A 14,496-nucleotide genomic window follows, 5' to 3' on the forward strand; every position below is an offset into this window, starting at 1 on the left:
TCCCCAAACGATGACACTGTCATGACGTCAACAATGTAATCATCCACATAATACTTCACTGTCATAATGTCAACAATCAAATCATCCCCATACTACTACACTGTTATGATGTCAACAATGCAATCATCCTCACACTACTACACTGTTATGATGTCAACAATGCAATCATCCCTACACTACAACCCTGTCATGATGTCAACAATGCAATCATTCCCATACAACTACACTGTCATGATATCAACAATGCAATCATTCCCATGCTACTACACTGTCATGATATCAACAATGCAATCATTCCCATACGACTACACTGTCATGATATCAACAATGAAATCATTCCCATACTACTACACTGTTATGATGTCAACAATGCAATCATTCCCATACTACTACCCTGTGATGATGTCAACAATGCAATCATCCCCATCCTACTGCCCTGTCATGATGTCAGCAATGCAATCATTAACATACCACTTCCCTGTCATGATGTGAACAATGCAATCATCCCCATACGACTACACTGTTATGATGTCAACAATGCAATCATCCCCATACTACTACCCTGTTATGATGTCAACAATGCAATCATTCCCATACTACTACACTGTCATGATGTCAACAATGCAATCATCCCCATACGACTACACTGTTATGATGTCAACAATGCAATCATCCCCATACTACTACCCTGTCATGATGTCAACAATGCAATCATCCCCATACTACTACCCTGTCATGATGTCAACAATGCAATCATCCCCATACTACTACACTGTTATGATGTGAACAATGCAATCATCCCCATACTACTACACTGTCATGATGTCAACAATGCAATCATCCCCATACTCCTACCCTGTCATGATGTCAACAATGCAATCATCCCCATACTACTACACTGTCATGATGTCAACAATGCAATCATCCCCATACTCCTACCCTGTCATGATGTCAACAATCAAATCATCCCAATACTACTACACTGTTATGATGTCAACAATGAAATCATCCCCACACTACTACACTGTCATGATATCAACAATGCAATCATTCCCATCCCACTACACTGTTATGATGTCAACAATGCAATCATCCCCAAACGATGACACTGTCATGACGTCAACAATGTAATCATCCACGTAATACTTCACTGTCATGATGTCAACAATCAAATCATCCCCATACTACTACACTGTTATGATGTCAACAATGCAATCATCCCCATACTACTACACTGTCATGATGTCAACAATGCAATCATCCCCAGACTACTGCACTGTTATGATGTCAACAATGCAATCATCCCCATACTACTACACTGTCATGATGTCAACAATGCAATCATCCCCATACTACTACACTGTCATGATGTCAACAATGCAATCATTCCCATACTACTACACTGTCATGATGTCAACAATGCAATCATCCCCATACTACTACCCTGTCATGATGTCAACAATGCAATCATCCCCATACTACTACCCTGTCATGATGTCAACAATGCAATCATCCCCATACTACTACCCTGTCATGATGTCAACAATCAAATCATCCCAACACTACTACACTGTTATGATGTCAACAATGAAATTATCCACGTAATACTTCACTGTCATGATGTCAACAATCAAATCATCCCAACACTACTACACTGTTATGATGTCAACTATGCAATCATCCCCACAGTACTACACTGTCATGATATCAACAATGCAATCATTCCCATACTACTACACTGTTATGATGTCAACAATGCAATCATCCCCGAACTATGACACTGTCATGACGTCAACAATGAAATCATCCACATAATACTACACTGTCATAATGTCAACAATCAAATCATCCCCATACTACTACACTGTTATGATGTCAACAATGCAATCATCCCCATACTACTACCCTGTCATGATGTCAACAATGCAGTCATCCCCATACTACTACACTGTTATGATGTGAACAATGCAATCATCCCCATACTACTACACTGTCATGATGTCAACAATGCAATCATCCCCATACTACTACACTGTCATGATGTCAACAATGCAATCATTCCCATACTACTACACTGTCATGATGTCAACAATGCAATCATCCCCATACTACTACCCTGTCATGATGTCAACAATGCAATCATCCCCATACTACTACCCTGTCATGATGTCAACAATGCAATCATCCCCATACTACTACCCTGTCATGATGTCAACAATGCAATCATCCCCATACTACTACACTGTTATGATGTGAACAATGCAATCATCCCCATACTACTACACTGTCATGATGTCAACAATGCAATCATCCCCATACTCCTACCCTGTCATGATGTCAACAATGCAATCATCCCCATACTACTACCCTGTCTCCCTCGCCGTGCCATCTCCAAGGAAACCCACCAGTTCATGACACTTTCTTCTTTCCACAAGACACGTTGGTAATTAGCCCTCTCTGTTGTCGTCCCCCAATAACAACGCCACCACCACGGACAGGTCGTGTGCCCCCTTCGCCGTGCGTGGTCCTTACCCGGTTCCGCAGGCCACGTCCAGCACGCTCGTACACCCGTGAACGTTCAGCAGCGCCACGAGCCACTGTCGGTAGGCCTCGGTCCGCGCTCGCGCGTCCCCGATGTACTTGTGCCAGACGCGCGCAGCACGTCCGTCCGCGTACTGGTCGGGTAGTCCCTCGGCGGGAACACCCAAGGAGCGTGTCCGGTACACGCTGTCCACCATGGCTCCAACTCGTGCTCTTTCTATTTATTTGTATGTATAGAGATGTATTTTTGTTTGTACGTATCAACAGCGGGGCGTCCCGTCGATTCCGACTCAAGAACTTTACTCCAAACTCCCCCCGAAACCAAAACTGCCTTCCCGCTCCTTATCGCTTCCACTCTGGAAGTTTAAACAGCGCTGGGATTTAAACCGTCCTCGATTGTCTCTCCGTATTTATACTCCCGCGCAGTTGCGAAGGGGGCGTGGCGAGCCTGTGACGTCATGGTGCGTGGGGCGGGGGGACACGCCCCTCTCACGGGCAAATGGGACCACAGAGCAAGTGGGAGGTCGAGTGTGAGTGTGTCCGTGATCAGTGTGTTATCAACATGTTATCAACATGTGATTTGTACTGCAAGATGGAATCAACAAGAACATGGCTTCGTCATGGCTGCTTATGACGCAATACCTAAGGCAAAGAGGGGTTCTGAAAGTGGTTTTAAAAGGGGTTATAAGAGGGGTTCTAAGAGGAGTTCTGAGAGGGGTTCTAAGAGTTCTAAGAGGGGTTCTAAGAGGAGTTCTAAGAGGGGTTCTAAGAGGGGTTCTAAGAGGGGTTATAAGAGGGGTTATAAGAGGGGTTATAAGAGAGGTTCTAAGAGGGGTTCTAAGAGAGATTCTAAGAGGGGTTCTAAGAGGGGTTCCAAGAGGAGTTTTCAGAGGGTTTCTAAGAGGGGTTCTAAGAGGAGTTTCAGAGGGGTTCTAAGAGGGGTTCTAAGAGGGGTTCTAAGAGGGGTTTTAAGAGGGGTTCTAAGAGAGGTTCTAAGAGGGGTTCTAAGAGGGGTTCTAAGAGGAGTTATAAGAGAGGTTCTAAGAGGGGTTCGAAGAGGGGTTATAAGAGGGGTTATAAGAGAGGTTCTAAGAGGGGTTCTAAGAGGGGTTCTAAGAGAGATTCTAAGAGGGGTTCTAAGAGGGGTTCGAAGAGGGGTTCTAAGAGGGGTTATAAGAGAGGTTCTAAGAGGGGTTCTAAGAGGGGTTCGAAGAGGGGTTCTAAGAGGGGTTATAAGAGAGGTTCTAAGAGGGGTTCTAAGAGGGGTTATAAGAGGGGTTATAAGAGAGGTTCTAAGAGGGGTTCTAAGAGGGGTTCTAAGAGGGGTTATAAGAGAGGTTCTAAGAGGGGTTCTAAGAGGGGTTATAAGAGGGGTTATAAGAGAGGTTCTAAGAGGGGTTCTAAGAGGGGTTCTAAGAGAGATTCTAAGAGGGGTTCTAAGAGGGGTTCTAAGAGGGGTTCTAAGAGGAGTTTTAAGAGGAGTTTTAAGAGGGGTTCTAAGAGGAGTTCTAAGAGGAGTTCTAAGAGGGGTTCTAAGAGGAGTTTTAAGAGGGGTTCTAAGAGGAGTTCTAAGAGGAGTTCTAAGAGGAGTAATAAGAGGGGTTCTTAAAGGAGTCTTAAAAAGGGAGTTCTAAGAGGGGTTCTAAGAGGGGTTCTAAGAGGAGTTCTTAAAGGAGTTTTAAAAGGGGTTCTAAGAGGGGTTCTAAGAGGGGTTCTAAGAGGGGATCTAAGAGGAGTTCTAAGAGGGGTTCTAAGAGGAGTTTTAAGAGGGGTTCTAAGAGGAGTTCTAAGAGGGGTTCTAAGGAGAGTTCTAAGAGGGGTTCTAAGAGGAGTTCTCAGAGGGGTTCTTAAAGGAGTCTTAAAAGGGGCTCTAAGAGGAGTTCTAAGAGGGGTTCTAAGAGGGGTTATAAGAGGGGTTCTAAGAGGGGTTCTAAGAGGGGTTCTTAAAGGAGTTTTAAAAGGGGTTCTAAGAGGGGTTCTAAGAGGGGATCTAAGAGGAGTTCTAAGAGGGTTTCTAAGAGGGGTTCTAAGAGGGGTTCTAATCTCGTGCATGAAAACCGAAGTCATTATGTGTGTTGCTATTTTCAGACATGAAGACTTAACGTGGAGTTTACAAAAGGGGATTTCTCATGGACTCCCGAAACCCGCTTGGACACCCACACAATGGGGTCAAAGTTCGCGACCACTCTCTGTTTTCGGTGAAAAGCATTATATCCTGACACTTATAAACACGTATGACAAAATCAAACGAATCAAACTGTGCTACATCTCGTAAAACTGGTGTTTCTTCGTCGTCACAGGCGAGCAATTATGACGTCACACATGAGAAAAATAATACCTCTTTATATTGGGGAAAATGTTATTGTTTTTTTTTAAACCATTTACTTACATGCCGGTCTTGTATTTTCACCCATAAGCTGTCTCATCTGGGTTTGAATCCAGACCCGGCTATAAACTGCCATGCTGGTGTTTCACAGGCAGGGTGATTCATCAATGCGTGTCCCTTTGCGAAGAGTAGGCGAGCTATCGCCGGTCCCATCGACAAATTACAAATTCCTCGCCTGACCGACAGAGGACATCCATCCTCCCAGCCAGCTTGCCACAAGGGACATACAAAATTAATTAAATAATTATACATTTATATTATGATGACATTGTGCTTGAAGGTTAAAAACCATGCTCTCAGAACGAACCGAACCACGCAGACCTTTGGAATTTAACATTTAAATTTCGAGTTTTCTGCTCCAGTTCAAGAATGACGATGCACCACCGGATACCAAATGGATGTCCTGAGGACTCCAATCGCTTGGAAAAACAAACACCTGGGAGGAAAATCAAAAACTTTGTCTCTCATGTAATACTGATCTTAATAGGTAAATGAAAAGGTAACTGCTGCTGCTGTTGCTGCTGCTGCTGTTGCTGCTGCTGCTGTTGCTGCTGCTGCTGTTGCTGCTGCTGCTGTTGCTGCTGCTGCTGTTGCTGCTGCTGCTGTTGCTGCTGCTGCTGTTGCTGCTGCTGCTGTTGCTGTTGCTGTTGCTGCTGCTGCTGCTGCTGCTGCTGTTGCTGCTGTTGCTGTTGCTGCTGTTGCTGCTGCTGTTGTTGCTGCTGTTGTTGTTGCTGCTGCTGTTGGTGCTGCTGCTGTTGCTGTTGCTGCTGCTGCTGCTGTTGTTGCTGCTGCTGTTGCTGTTGCTGTTGTTGCTGCTGCTGTTGCTGTTGCTGCTGCTGCTGCTGCTGCTGTTTTTGGTTCACGAGTCAGTGAGTGACCACTATATTCGTTATGAGTGTGTGTCTGTTGGGTGGTCGCTGGAGTACCCTTATTCTCACTTTTTCCGTCTGTCTGTATGTATGTTTGTTTGTTTGTATGTCTGTATGTAATGGACAGCTCTGGAGGCCAGAGGAGTCAACCGATTTTGATGAAACTTGACAGGTAGGTTCATACCAGGACCTCGTTCTATGCTTTTGAGCACCGTTGCTATGGACACCACCGTTGCCGAGCAACGGGACTTTGAAATTTTTGAAAAATCCTAAAAAATTAATTTCTTCGAAAATCAAAAATCGGCTTCCGCGCTTTTATGCGCACTATAATCAACCACTTTGTCAAACATTTTCAGCCCGATCCGTCAAAAACTGTATGACTAGTATGCAATTATGTCGCGACCACCAATGTCGCCTACCGGCTTGTCTGTCTGTCTGTCTGTCTGTCCCAAGCATAGCTCTGTGGGTTTTGATCCGATCCTGATAAAAATTTTGGGTGGGAGGTTTATATCATGATCTCGGTGTGTTTTCCTGAGAATGGGCGTGCTGCGCCCATTATGGGCAGAGTCACGCCCCAAAAACGTGTTTTTAGGGGGTAGCCAATTTTAAGTTACATCTTCTCCGAGGGGGTTTGTCGAATCTGGCAGGGGTTTCGGTATTTGGTTAGCCCAATGGCACCTGCATAGCCCCACGGAGCTCGATTTTTTTCATTTTAGTCCCAAGGTCAAGGTCACAAGGTCACGAACTTAGAAAATGTCAAAAAAAAATCAATAAATTGGGCATCGAGCTCCTCGGGTTTTCAACTGTTTCGAATGAAAGTTGGTACGCAAGTAGTGCTCTTCGAGGACTACAACTTTCATTGTGTACGTTATTCCCGATTCCCACCAGTTTGCCCGTGGCGTCCCCTCGAAGGTCAAAAAATAAAAAGGCAAACAGTGTACATTGCTCGTGAACCATCGCCGTCGCCAGACTTGTTTTTTTTTTGTTTTGTTTGTTCGTTTGTTTGTTGCTGTGCCATGTTTTTCATTCACATTGGCAAATCTCCCAAGTACATTTGGATCCGTTTCCCTGCTGATCCTCACAAATGCAAACATTTACCCAGGGGTCCAACATCGATGCATCTGGCCCGGCGTGCTTCTTTTGCTTTGACCATGTGGATACCTTCCATTGGACAACAAATTCGAAATTATCAGAAAAATCACCATTTTGCTCATGTCTCAGTAGAGAAGACACATAAAACCATCAGGTAAAGTTCTGACCATACATTTATTCAAGCCCACACTCTGTTGCTATTGCAAACAAAAGCAGTAAATCCAAGATGGCCGCCTGAAAAAATCACCCGAAAATCAAAATTTTGGTCATTCTCAAATACGTTTTGCTTGTTTGGAAAATACAACTTGGACATTCCTCTACGACGTAACGTGTTCTTAGTCGAGCCCATACTCTCTTGTCAACATGTCATTTTTAGCTCGCCTGTTCGAAGAACAGAGAGCGATTGTGATACCCTGGCGTGAGCGTCAGCGTGAAAATGTTAAAGTTTTTGGTGAAATTTATTTCCTTTCTAATGTTTTTGTCTACCACACTATTTTTTTTTACTGATTACAATATACAAATACATATATTGCTTTAAAATTATTTGGATCAGACTTCACTGCAATGCTTTATCAAAAATATTATTAGACTAATCTTTTAAAAACGATAAATGTATAAACAGGCGAGCATTGGGTGGCTTTGACACCAACTCTCTGGTAGTTATTGCAAGCATCCGCAGGTAGGTGAGCAGATGGCTCTCACCATGAAGTATCACCGTCCATATTCCTGTCCTTGCTGAGTCTCTGGATCCTAAACAATGTTCCGCTCTTCCAATCATCCATGCTTTTTCAAGGGTTGATTACACTGCATCTTCTGCCTGAAATGAATCCTTTGTACTCGAGTGGCCACTCTCCTTGCTTGTTTAGAGCAAACGTAAAATGCACATACCGAAGAGTGGAGCGGTCTCGCTGGAATCGCAACAAACGAAGCTGCACGTACCAAATGGGTACATATGAAGCACTTCACAGCTGATGTTTCATCAACGTTTAAAATGATGCTTCATCGTGATGCCTCTATCGCAGACGGTGCCCATCACGAGGCTGGTGATACTCGATTCGTTAGAAACATGGAACAAGTACTGAATATTATCCAAGGTGTAGATGAAAATCCATGCATTTCTGAAAGTGATCACCTTATCACCCTTGTTACAGGAGAACATGTGCAAACAGATGTGAAAACAGACCATGTTAAGCATGTTAAGGAGATTGGACACAATGCTGTGACCCACAACATCGTTGGACAAGAGAAGAAAGTGGAGAAATTAACCCTTTGAACCAAAGTGGTCGGTCTACTTGCTTGGTTATTTGCCAATTCATGTGATCATAGCAGCAGTTGGATCATCACTGTATCATCGACTTCCATTTCTCCACCATCTCAGCAGAAGAGATATAACCAGTTACCCCCTACCTCACTGGAAAGAAGGCATGCTTTGAAGCAATGCAGTCTGTAGAGACACCTGCCATTGAGACGTTAGGTGAGCATGACAATGAAATGACTCAGGAGGTACTCCATGAGGCAATACTGCTATGCATCCTGGAGAAGATACAGGATAATCAACCGATCCGATTTCTTCAACAACTGACCACTGGCCCGAACGGATGTCAAAGTCACCATCCTGCAACTGCAAAACAGGTTGTACCAGGAGGAACCTTTATCGGTTGCCGATGCACCGGAACACCGGGGAAATGTACCCGATGTCAAGACATAAATGCAGACTCAGATTTTGAATGACCAGTTATATGATAATGCAATTAATGCACAGCTATTTTTTGCAAAAGTTATAATGATGTGTTGACCTGATAGAATTGCAGAGTGAAAGTAAATGTATCATTCGAAACAAATTTGAAAGCTTCATGTGTCTTTTCTATAGATCTTTGACCAAAAATGTGACCGATATATGACCAAAATGATGATTTTCTGATTAATTTAATCGTGGCCATCTTGGATTTACATTTTTGGACGTTGAGCAAAAATTGTAAGGGCTATACCTGTCTGATTTGTTAGTCGGGTCCTATAGAAGGTACCCTCATGGTTAAACCAATAATAGCACGTCGTGCCGGGGTGTCCCTCATTTTATTGGGTCTGGCCCCCTGGGTAATTATTGAAACATCATCTGACACTGATGTTATGGTAAAATGCAAAACAATGTTTCAAACATCTGGATGGATTTGGGATCCAGCACAAACAATACACGGAGGTCCGTCCATATTCCTGCCCTTGCTGAGTCTGTATTCTAAACAATGTTCTGCTCTTCCAATCATCCATGCTTTTTCAAGGTTTGATTATGCTGCATCTTCTGCATTAAAAGGGAAATTACTTCCTCTGCAATTGTTGAAGAAAAACGAAGTCAGCATGGATGTCTTCGCAAAGCTTAGCGAGTTGTTTTATCTCCGGCATTGGACTATTTGTTCGTTCCCCAGATGGAAAACCACAGCTGTCAAGTGTAAATGAAACAACTTCATCCAGAACCAAAGAGCATCCCTTTGAAAGGATTAAGAAAAACTCTTGTTGAAAAGATCAAGCGCACAAATTAGATGTGGCTTTGATTTGAAAAAATTACAACAGTTGTGCTCCAGCTGTGTACAACCATACACATAATTGCTGGAAGCTCTAGGAAGGCAGATACCAGATGTCATGGTTTGAAGGAGATCTGACCCTGCATGACATTTGTCAACACATGGATGACGATCTCATGGCCACTGATTAAGCAGAAGAGGAACCAACCAATATGCAGCTTATCATCTAAAGATTCACAGTTGGAACTCTGATGAATCGAATATTGTGTCGTTGAACTATAAATAGAAATGTATCTGAACTGACAGTATTGCTTAAATGAGAAGTCATAGTATAATGGAGCTATGACGTATGTGTTTATGTGTCAGGTCAGGTCAGGTATGGGGGCATGCAGCGGAGCAGCATGTCGCTGTGTCCACTTTCCGCCGGTCTCCAAGGGCCTCCGTCTGGCCATCCCCTGAGATGTTGATCAACCTGCTGCAATCATGAGGCACGTGGTCGGCCCATTGGCCTCCTCCACTCACGAGGTTCCTTCACTGAGAGAATCTGGTGAGCAGGATCAGCATCAGCAAAACGAGCCACATGTCCATACAGCCGCAGCTGACGCTCACGGACTATGCAGGAAACAAATCTCATTTCAGTCTCTCTCAGCAACTGCTCGTTGGACTTTGTGTCCAACAAGTGAGAGCTAAGGATTCTCTGAAGACACCTGGTACCAAAGGAATTAAGTCTATGTCTCAGATCCCTAGTCAGAGTCCAAGTCTCATGTCCGTAGAGCAAGACTGGAAGCACCAAGGACCTGAAGACTTGGACATTCGTCCTTCTGCACAGATACCAGTGAATCCATGACTCCCCAGGCCCGACCCAGATGTCTATTGACCTCCGACTCACAGCTAGCAGAGATATCCGCAGGTAGGTGAGCCAATATCAACAGCCAATATCACTGCCAAGGTAATTGAATCTCTCTGTGACCTCAACATCTTCACCACAAACAGGTACAGACAGGACAGCAGCATCCAAGATGTCATTGAAAGGCTGGATCATAGCTTTGACCCAGGAAACCCGTAATCCCAGTGGCTCAGACTCCACATTCAGCACCTCGAGGGCCCCCAAAAGGAGAGCTAAAGTCTCCACAAAGATGACTGCATCATCTGCGAAATCAAGGTGAGAGATCTTGAGATCCCAAATGATGCACCGCGGTTTGATCTCTCCGACATCCTCCCCAGAATCTAGTCCATACACATGCTGAAAAGTGTGGGGGCCAGTACACACCCCTGACAAACTCCATTAATAACTGGAAATAAGTCAGAGATTGTACCACCACATCTCACAGCACTCTCAGCACCAGAGTTTAGTTTAGACATCAGATTGATCAGTTTTGGTGGCACCCCATGAAGACCAAGAATCCTCCAGAGGGTATCCCGATTCACTGAATCGAATGCTTTGCAGATATCAACATAGGCTGCAAGCAGCTCCTGCTGAATCTCTCATCTGCATTCAGTGAGGACTTGAAGGGCAAGGATACGGTCAATCGTTGACCTGTGTGAAGCCTGACTGCTATGGGTGCTGGAGACATCCACCGGCAACATCAAGCGTTGGTTGTCTTGAAGGCACTCCACAACTCTTCAGAATTCCCCAAAGCACCCAGACTCCCCCCCCCCCCCCAAATCTCTACTCAGCCTGTTCACAAACTCCTCAGCTACCCTCTCATCATTGAGCTTGCCAACATCCAGCCTACGCTGGGATGGTACCATTCTCCAGGATTTAAGCTGAAACTTCAGAGTTGCTACCACAAGCCTGTCATCGGTATTGATGAACTGAGCACTTCGGTCGACGCTGCAGTGCTGGATTATCCTCCAGTGACCATCAACGAGCACATGGTCAATCTCCTTTGCCATACCACCAGCAATGGAATATCAAATCCAGCGATGAGCCTGTGGGTGCTGAAACCATGAACCACCCACCCAAAGTCCATGACTTCTTCCAAAGTGAAGGAACTTAGTGCTATTCTGGTTCACAGTTCCAGACCCATGGGGACTAACACATGTCTCATAACTATTCCTATCAGTTCCAGTCAATGCATTGAAATCCCCCAAGACTGGAAGAGTATCTCGCCTGGGGCACTGATCACCCACAGATTACAGCATGGCATAGAATGCGTCCTTCATGGTGAGATCACTCGCTTCAGTCGGAGCATTTCCAGAGACCAGAGAAACGACACCCAAGGAGTGATGAATCATTTGTCTCATAATACGCTCGTTGACTGGTGATGCCTCAAATATCATTGGAGTCAGCTCATTGGACACATGAGGGGAGGGGAAGGCAGCATGAGGGGAGGGGGAGGCAGCGTGAGGGGATGGGAAGGAAGTGTCAGGGGAGGGTAGGCAGCAAACCAGGGTGTTCCTGGGACAAAAAAAATGTGCCCAAACAGCAACGTTTTCTTTTTAATTGCCGTGTTCTATATAAAACCCGGTGGGAGCATTTAAAAATTAAAACCCATGCTATCTACCTGGCAAAGGCCTACCTGCATGCATGCCCCCCCACCCTCTCAATACACATTCCTCCAACCTACTTGTGGTCCATGCTGACAGTGCACGCACACCGGCGATATACTCATCCTTTCACGTGCAAGCATGGAATGATTTCCCCACACCCACAGTGCATGGTGGCACATCCCTTGTGGCTTTGATACCGCAGCACGTCCGCTCCCCACAAGCAGAAGCACGTGGTTTGTGAGACAGCCTCATAACCTCCTCCACAGCACCACACACCATGAAGAGTCATTTGTACCACGTCCGTGTGTGCTCGGTACCTCTTCTTTGTTCTGCAACTGCTGACTATTAATATATTGCAGCAACTATTAATATATTTATATTAATATTGTGTAATGAAAGCAGATCACACGAAATGGTAAAAGAAAAACTGTGCACGTCATTGCTGAGAAAATCGCCATGGATTGCAAAAGCAGGTTAGAGAGCACGGCGTTGTGCCAAATGAAGTTCCACTTTGAGCACATTCCTTCATCTTGTCTTCACTCAATGTAATGGTCCGAACAGTTGAAAAAAGTTTAACTTGATGCTTTGCTTAAATAAATGCACTTACTTATAAAAATGACTAATTTGTTGAAATTTTCAGATTTCACCCCAGATTTCGACATATTTAGTCCACCTCGTCCGATTCTCAAATTAGATGTAATATTTCGATTATATACATAAATTAGTCCGTGAGAATAGATCACGTTTCCAAGTCAAGGTATGTGTTTGAACAGACCGAACAAAACGGCAGATTAAGATCCCAGCAAGCTGACAGAGGGCTGACCAAGGATGATCCTTGATAAAGAATATAATTATATAGGGCCATTGATTATCTTCAAAAGGGGTGTTGTAATTAACCCAAACACCCAATTTTCATTCATGTACTTCCCTTGGAGTTTTCTTACTATGCATGCTAAGTTTCAAGCCGTTAGGTTTTATGGTTTTGGAATTATGGAGGAGACACACACACACTGGCGCGCGCGCGCGCACGCGCACACACACACACACACACACACACACACACACACACACACACACACACACACACACACAATACGTGAAACAACCTACAACTTTTTTGCCACAGAAACTTTTTTTTTTACAGCAAGTTTTACAAGTTTTACAAGAAACTTTACAACAACTGCCACAGAAAACAGACTTTTTGAAATGCCGGCCACATTTTCCATCCAATCATCATGTAACTTTGTTTAAAAATTCTCCATGGGTAGGCGCTCCTATGTTGAAAGTTTCGTGTCAATCGCTCAAATGGTTACAGAGAAAACAAATTTAAAAGTGAAAAAGGAGAAAGTGAGGACGGAAGAAAAAAAAACAATTGAGGGCCTCGCCCGACGTTCCACAACATGGTCAAGAATGGTTGTGGATGCCTATTACTTAATTGTATTAAATTTGGATACAGTGTCGAGGCTCCAAAGCTAGACCACGGAACGAATCAGGAGGCAACATAACAAAAGTAACAGTAGAAAGAGAAGGGGAAATGCCAATAACAGGATCTGGGACAAAATAAATGGAGATGGACAACAAGGGATGTGCAGATAAGAATGACTGGATGAGGCGTAGGGGAGAACGTAGTGGGTCGATAAGATGGATACTGTACAGAAGCTAAATTTGGAAGGGGGGAGGGGTGGGTGGCTCAATACGTGTCGAAAAAAAATCATGGGTTTGGATGGGGGGTGATCTGAGATGATTGTGAACAGCTGTCTTTAAGATCTGGAGGGAAGAGTGAGATTTAAGAGGATGTGGAAGTTGGTTCCACAGGTGGCGAAAAAAGAGGAACAAATGAGTGGAGGTGAGCAGTGATCCTGAATTTAGGTTGCTTCACCAGAAGGGGGGTTGATGGGGGACCACGTACTCCCTGCAGAAACCTGGGAAAGGGGGGATTGGAGGGGGACAAAGCATGAAAAGAGCAGAGGGTGCAAAACCAGAAAGGAGGCAGTCGAAGACAGAGAGACCACTGACCTCTCCGTGACGGCGAAGTGATAGACCCATAGACTCATCTCAGGAGATTCCAACGACTTGAAGGCCTTGGTTTCCACAGCGTCAAGCTGAGCAAGGTAATCTTTTTGTTCTCGACGGATATATCTTTGTTCTTACTTTATCTTTATCTGAGTCTCCAAACCCTGTATTGCACATTCAAAAAATCCACATATCTATTCGGTTATCAGTCCCTTTTAATAACTTGGAGATATCCCTATCATACCCACATGTAATCATTTCACTGTAGTAAACAGCTCCACATTTTGTCATCTCTCCTTGTGGCTTATAGCCTGCCAACCCTGATGGTACTGTTTGCCCAACACTGACATATATAAGGTACATATCCCTACGACTTTGATCTTTACCGGTCCCAATCTTGTGGGGTGGCCAAAGGACCGTTTTTGGCCCAAATCATTCACGATCAGGCTGGACGAGACAAGACTCACATTCAACTAAAAATAGCAGGAATTTTCAATTTATTCGGGGTGCTGGCGATAACTTGCCAACTCACTAAAGACACCGTGGGATCTTTTACGTCCCCCAAAGAATGCCACAATCCGAATTT

At 44.4% G+C, this 14,496-nt stretch overlaps 1 protein-coding gene and 2 long non-coding RNA genes across 3 annotated transcripts in view; 2 read left to right on the forward strand and 1 right to left on the reverse strand.

Annotated features, from left to right (window-relative positions):
• The window catches only part of GNMT (glycine N-methyltransferase), a 63,070-nt gene extending 60,138 nt beyond the window's left edge, over nt 1–2,932 (reverse strand). Inside the window, exon 1 of the mRNA XM_085871299.1 lies at nt 2,533–2,932. Within this exon, the coding sequence (XP_085727425.1) occupies nt 2,533–2,738 (206 nt within the window). The 5' untranslated portion in view covers nt 2,739–2,932. The remainder of the gene's footprint in view (nt 1–2,532) is intronic.
• Nucleotides 1–14,496, forward strand: part of LOC147033175 (uncharacterized) — a 388,661-nt gene that overhangs the window by 152,496 nt on the left and 221,669 nt on the right. The gene's annotated exons all lie outside the window — the stretch shown is intronic.
• Nucleotides 3,085–9,462, forward strand: LOC147033179 (uncharacterized). Its single transcript, XR_015052276.1, has 3 exons — nt 3,085–3,188; nt 4,630–4,739; nt 8,040–9,462. It is a non-coding gene; the product is annotated as an uncharacterized LOC147033179 (long non-coding RNA).

This window comes from Eptatretus burgeri, chromosome 2 (assembly GCF_056783735.1).
Source record: "Eptatretus burgeri isolate ZD-2024b chromosome 2, Ebu_testis_v1, whole genome shotgun sequence".
Taxonomy (NCBI): Eukaryota; Metazoa; Chordata; class Myxini; order Myxiniformes; family Myxinidae; genus Eptatretus; species Eptatretus burgeri.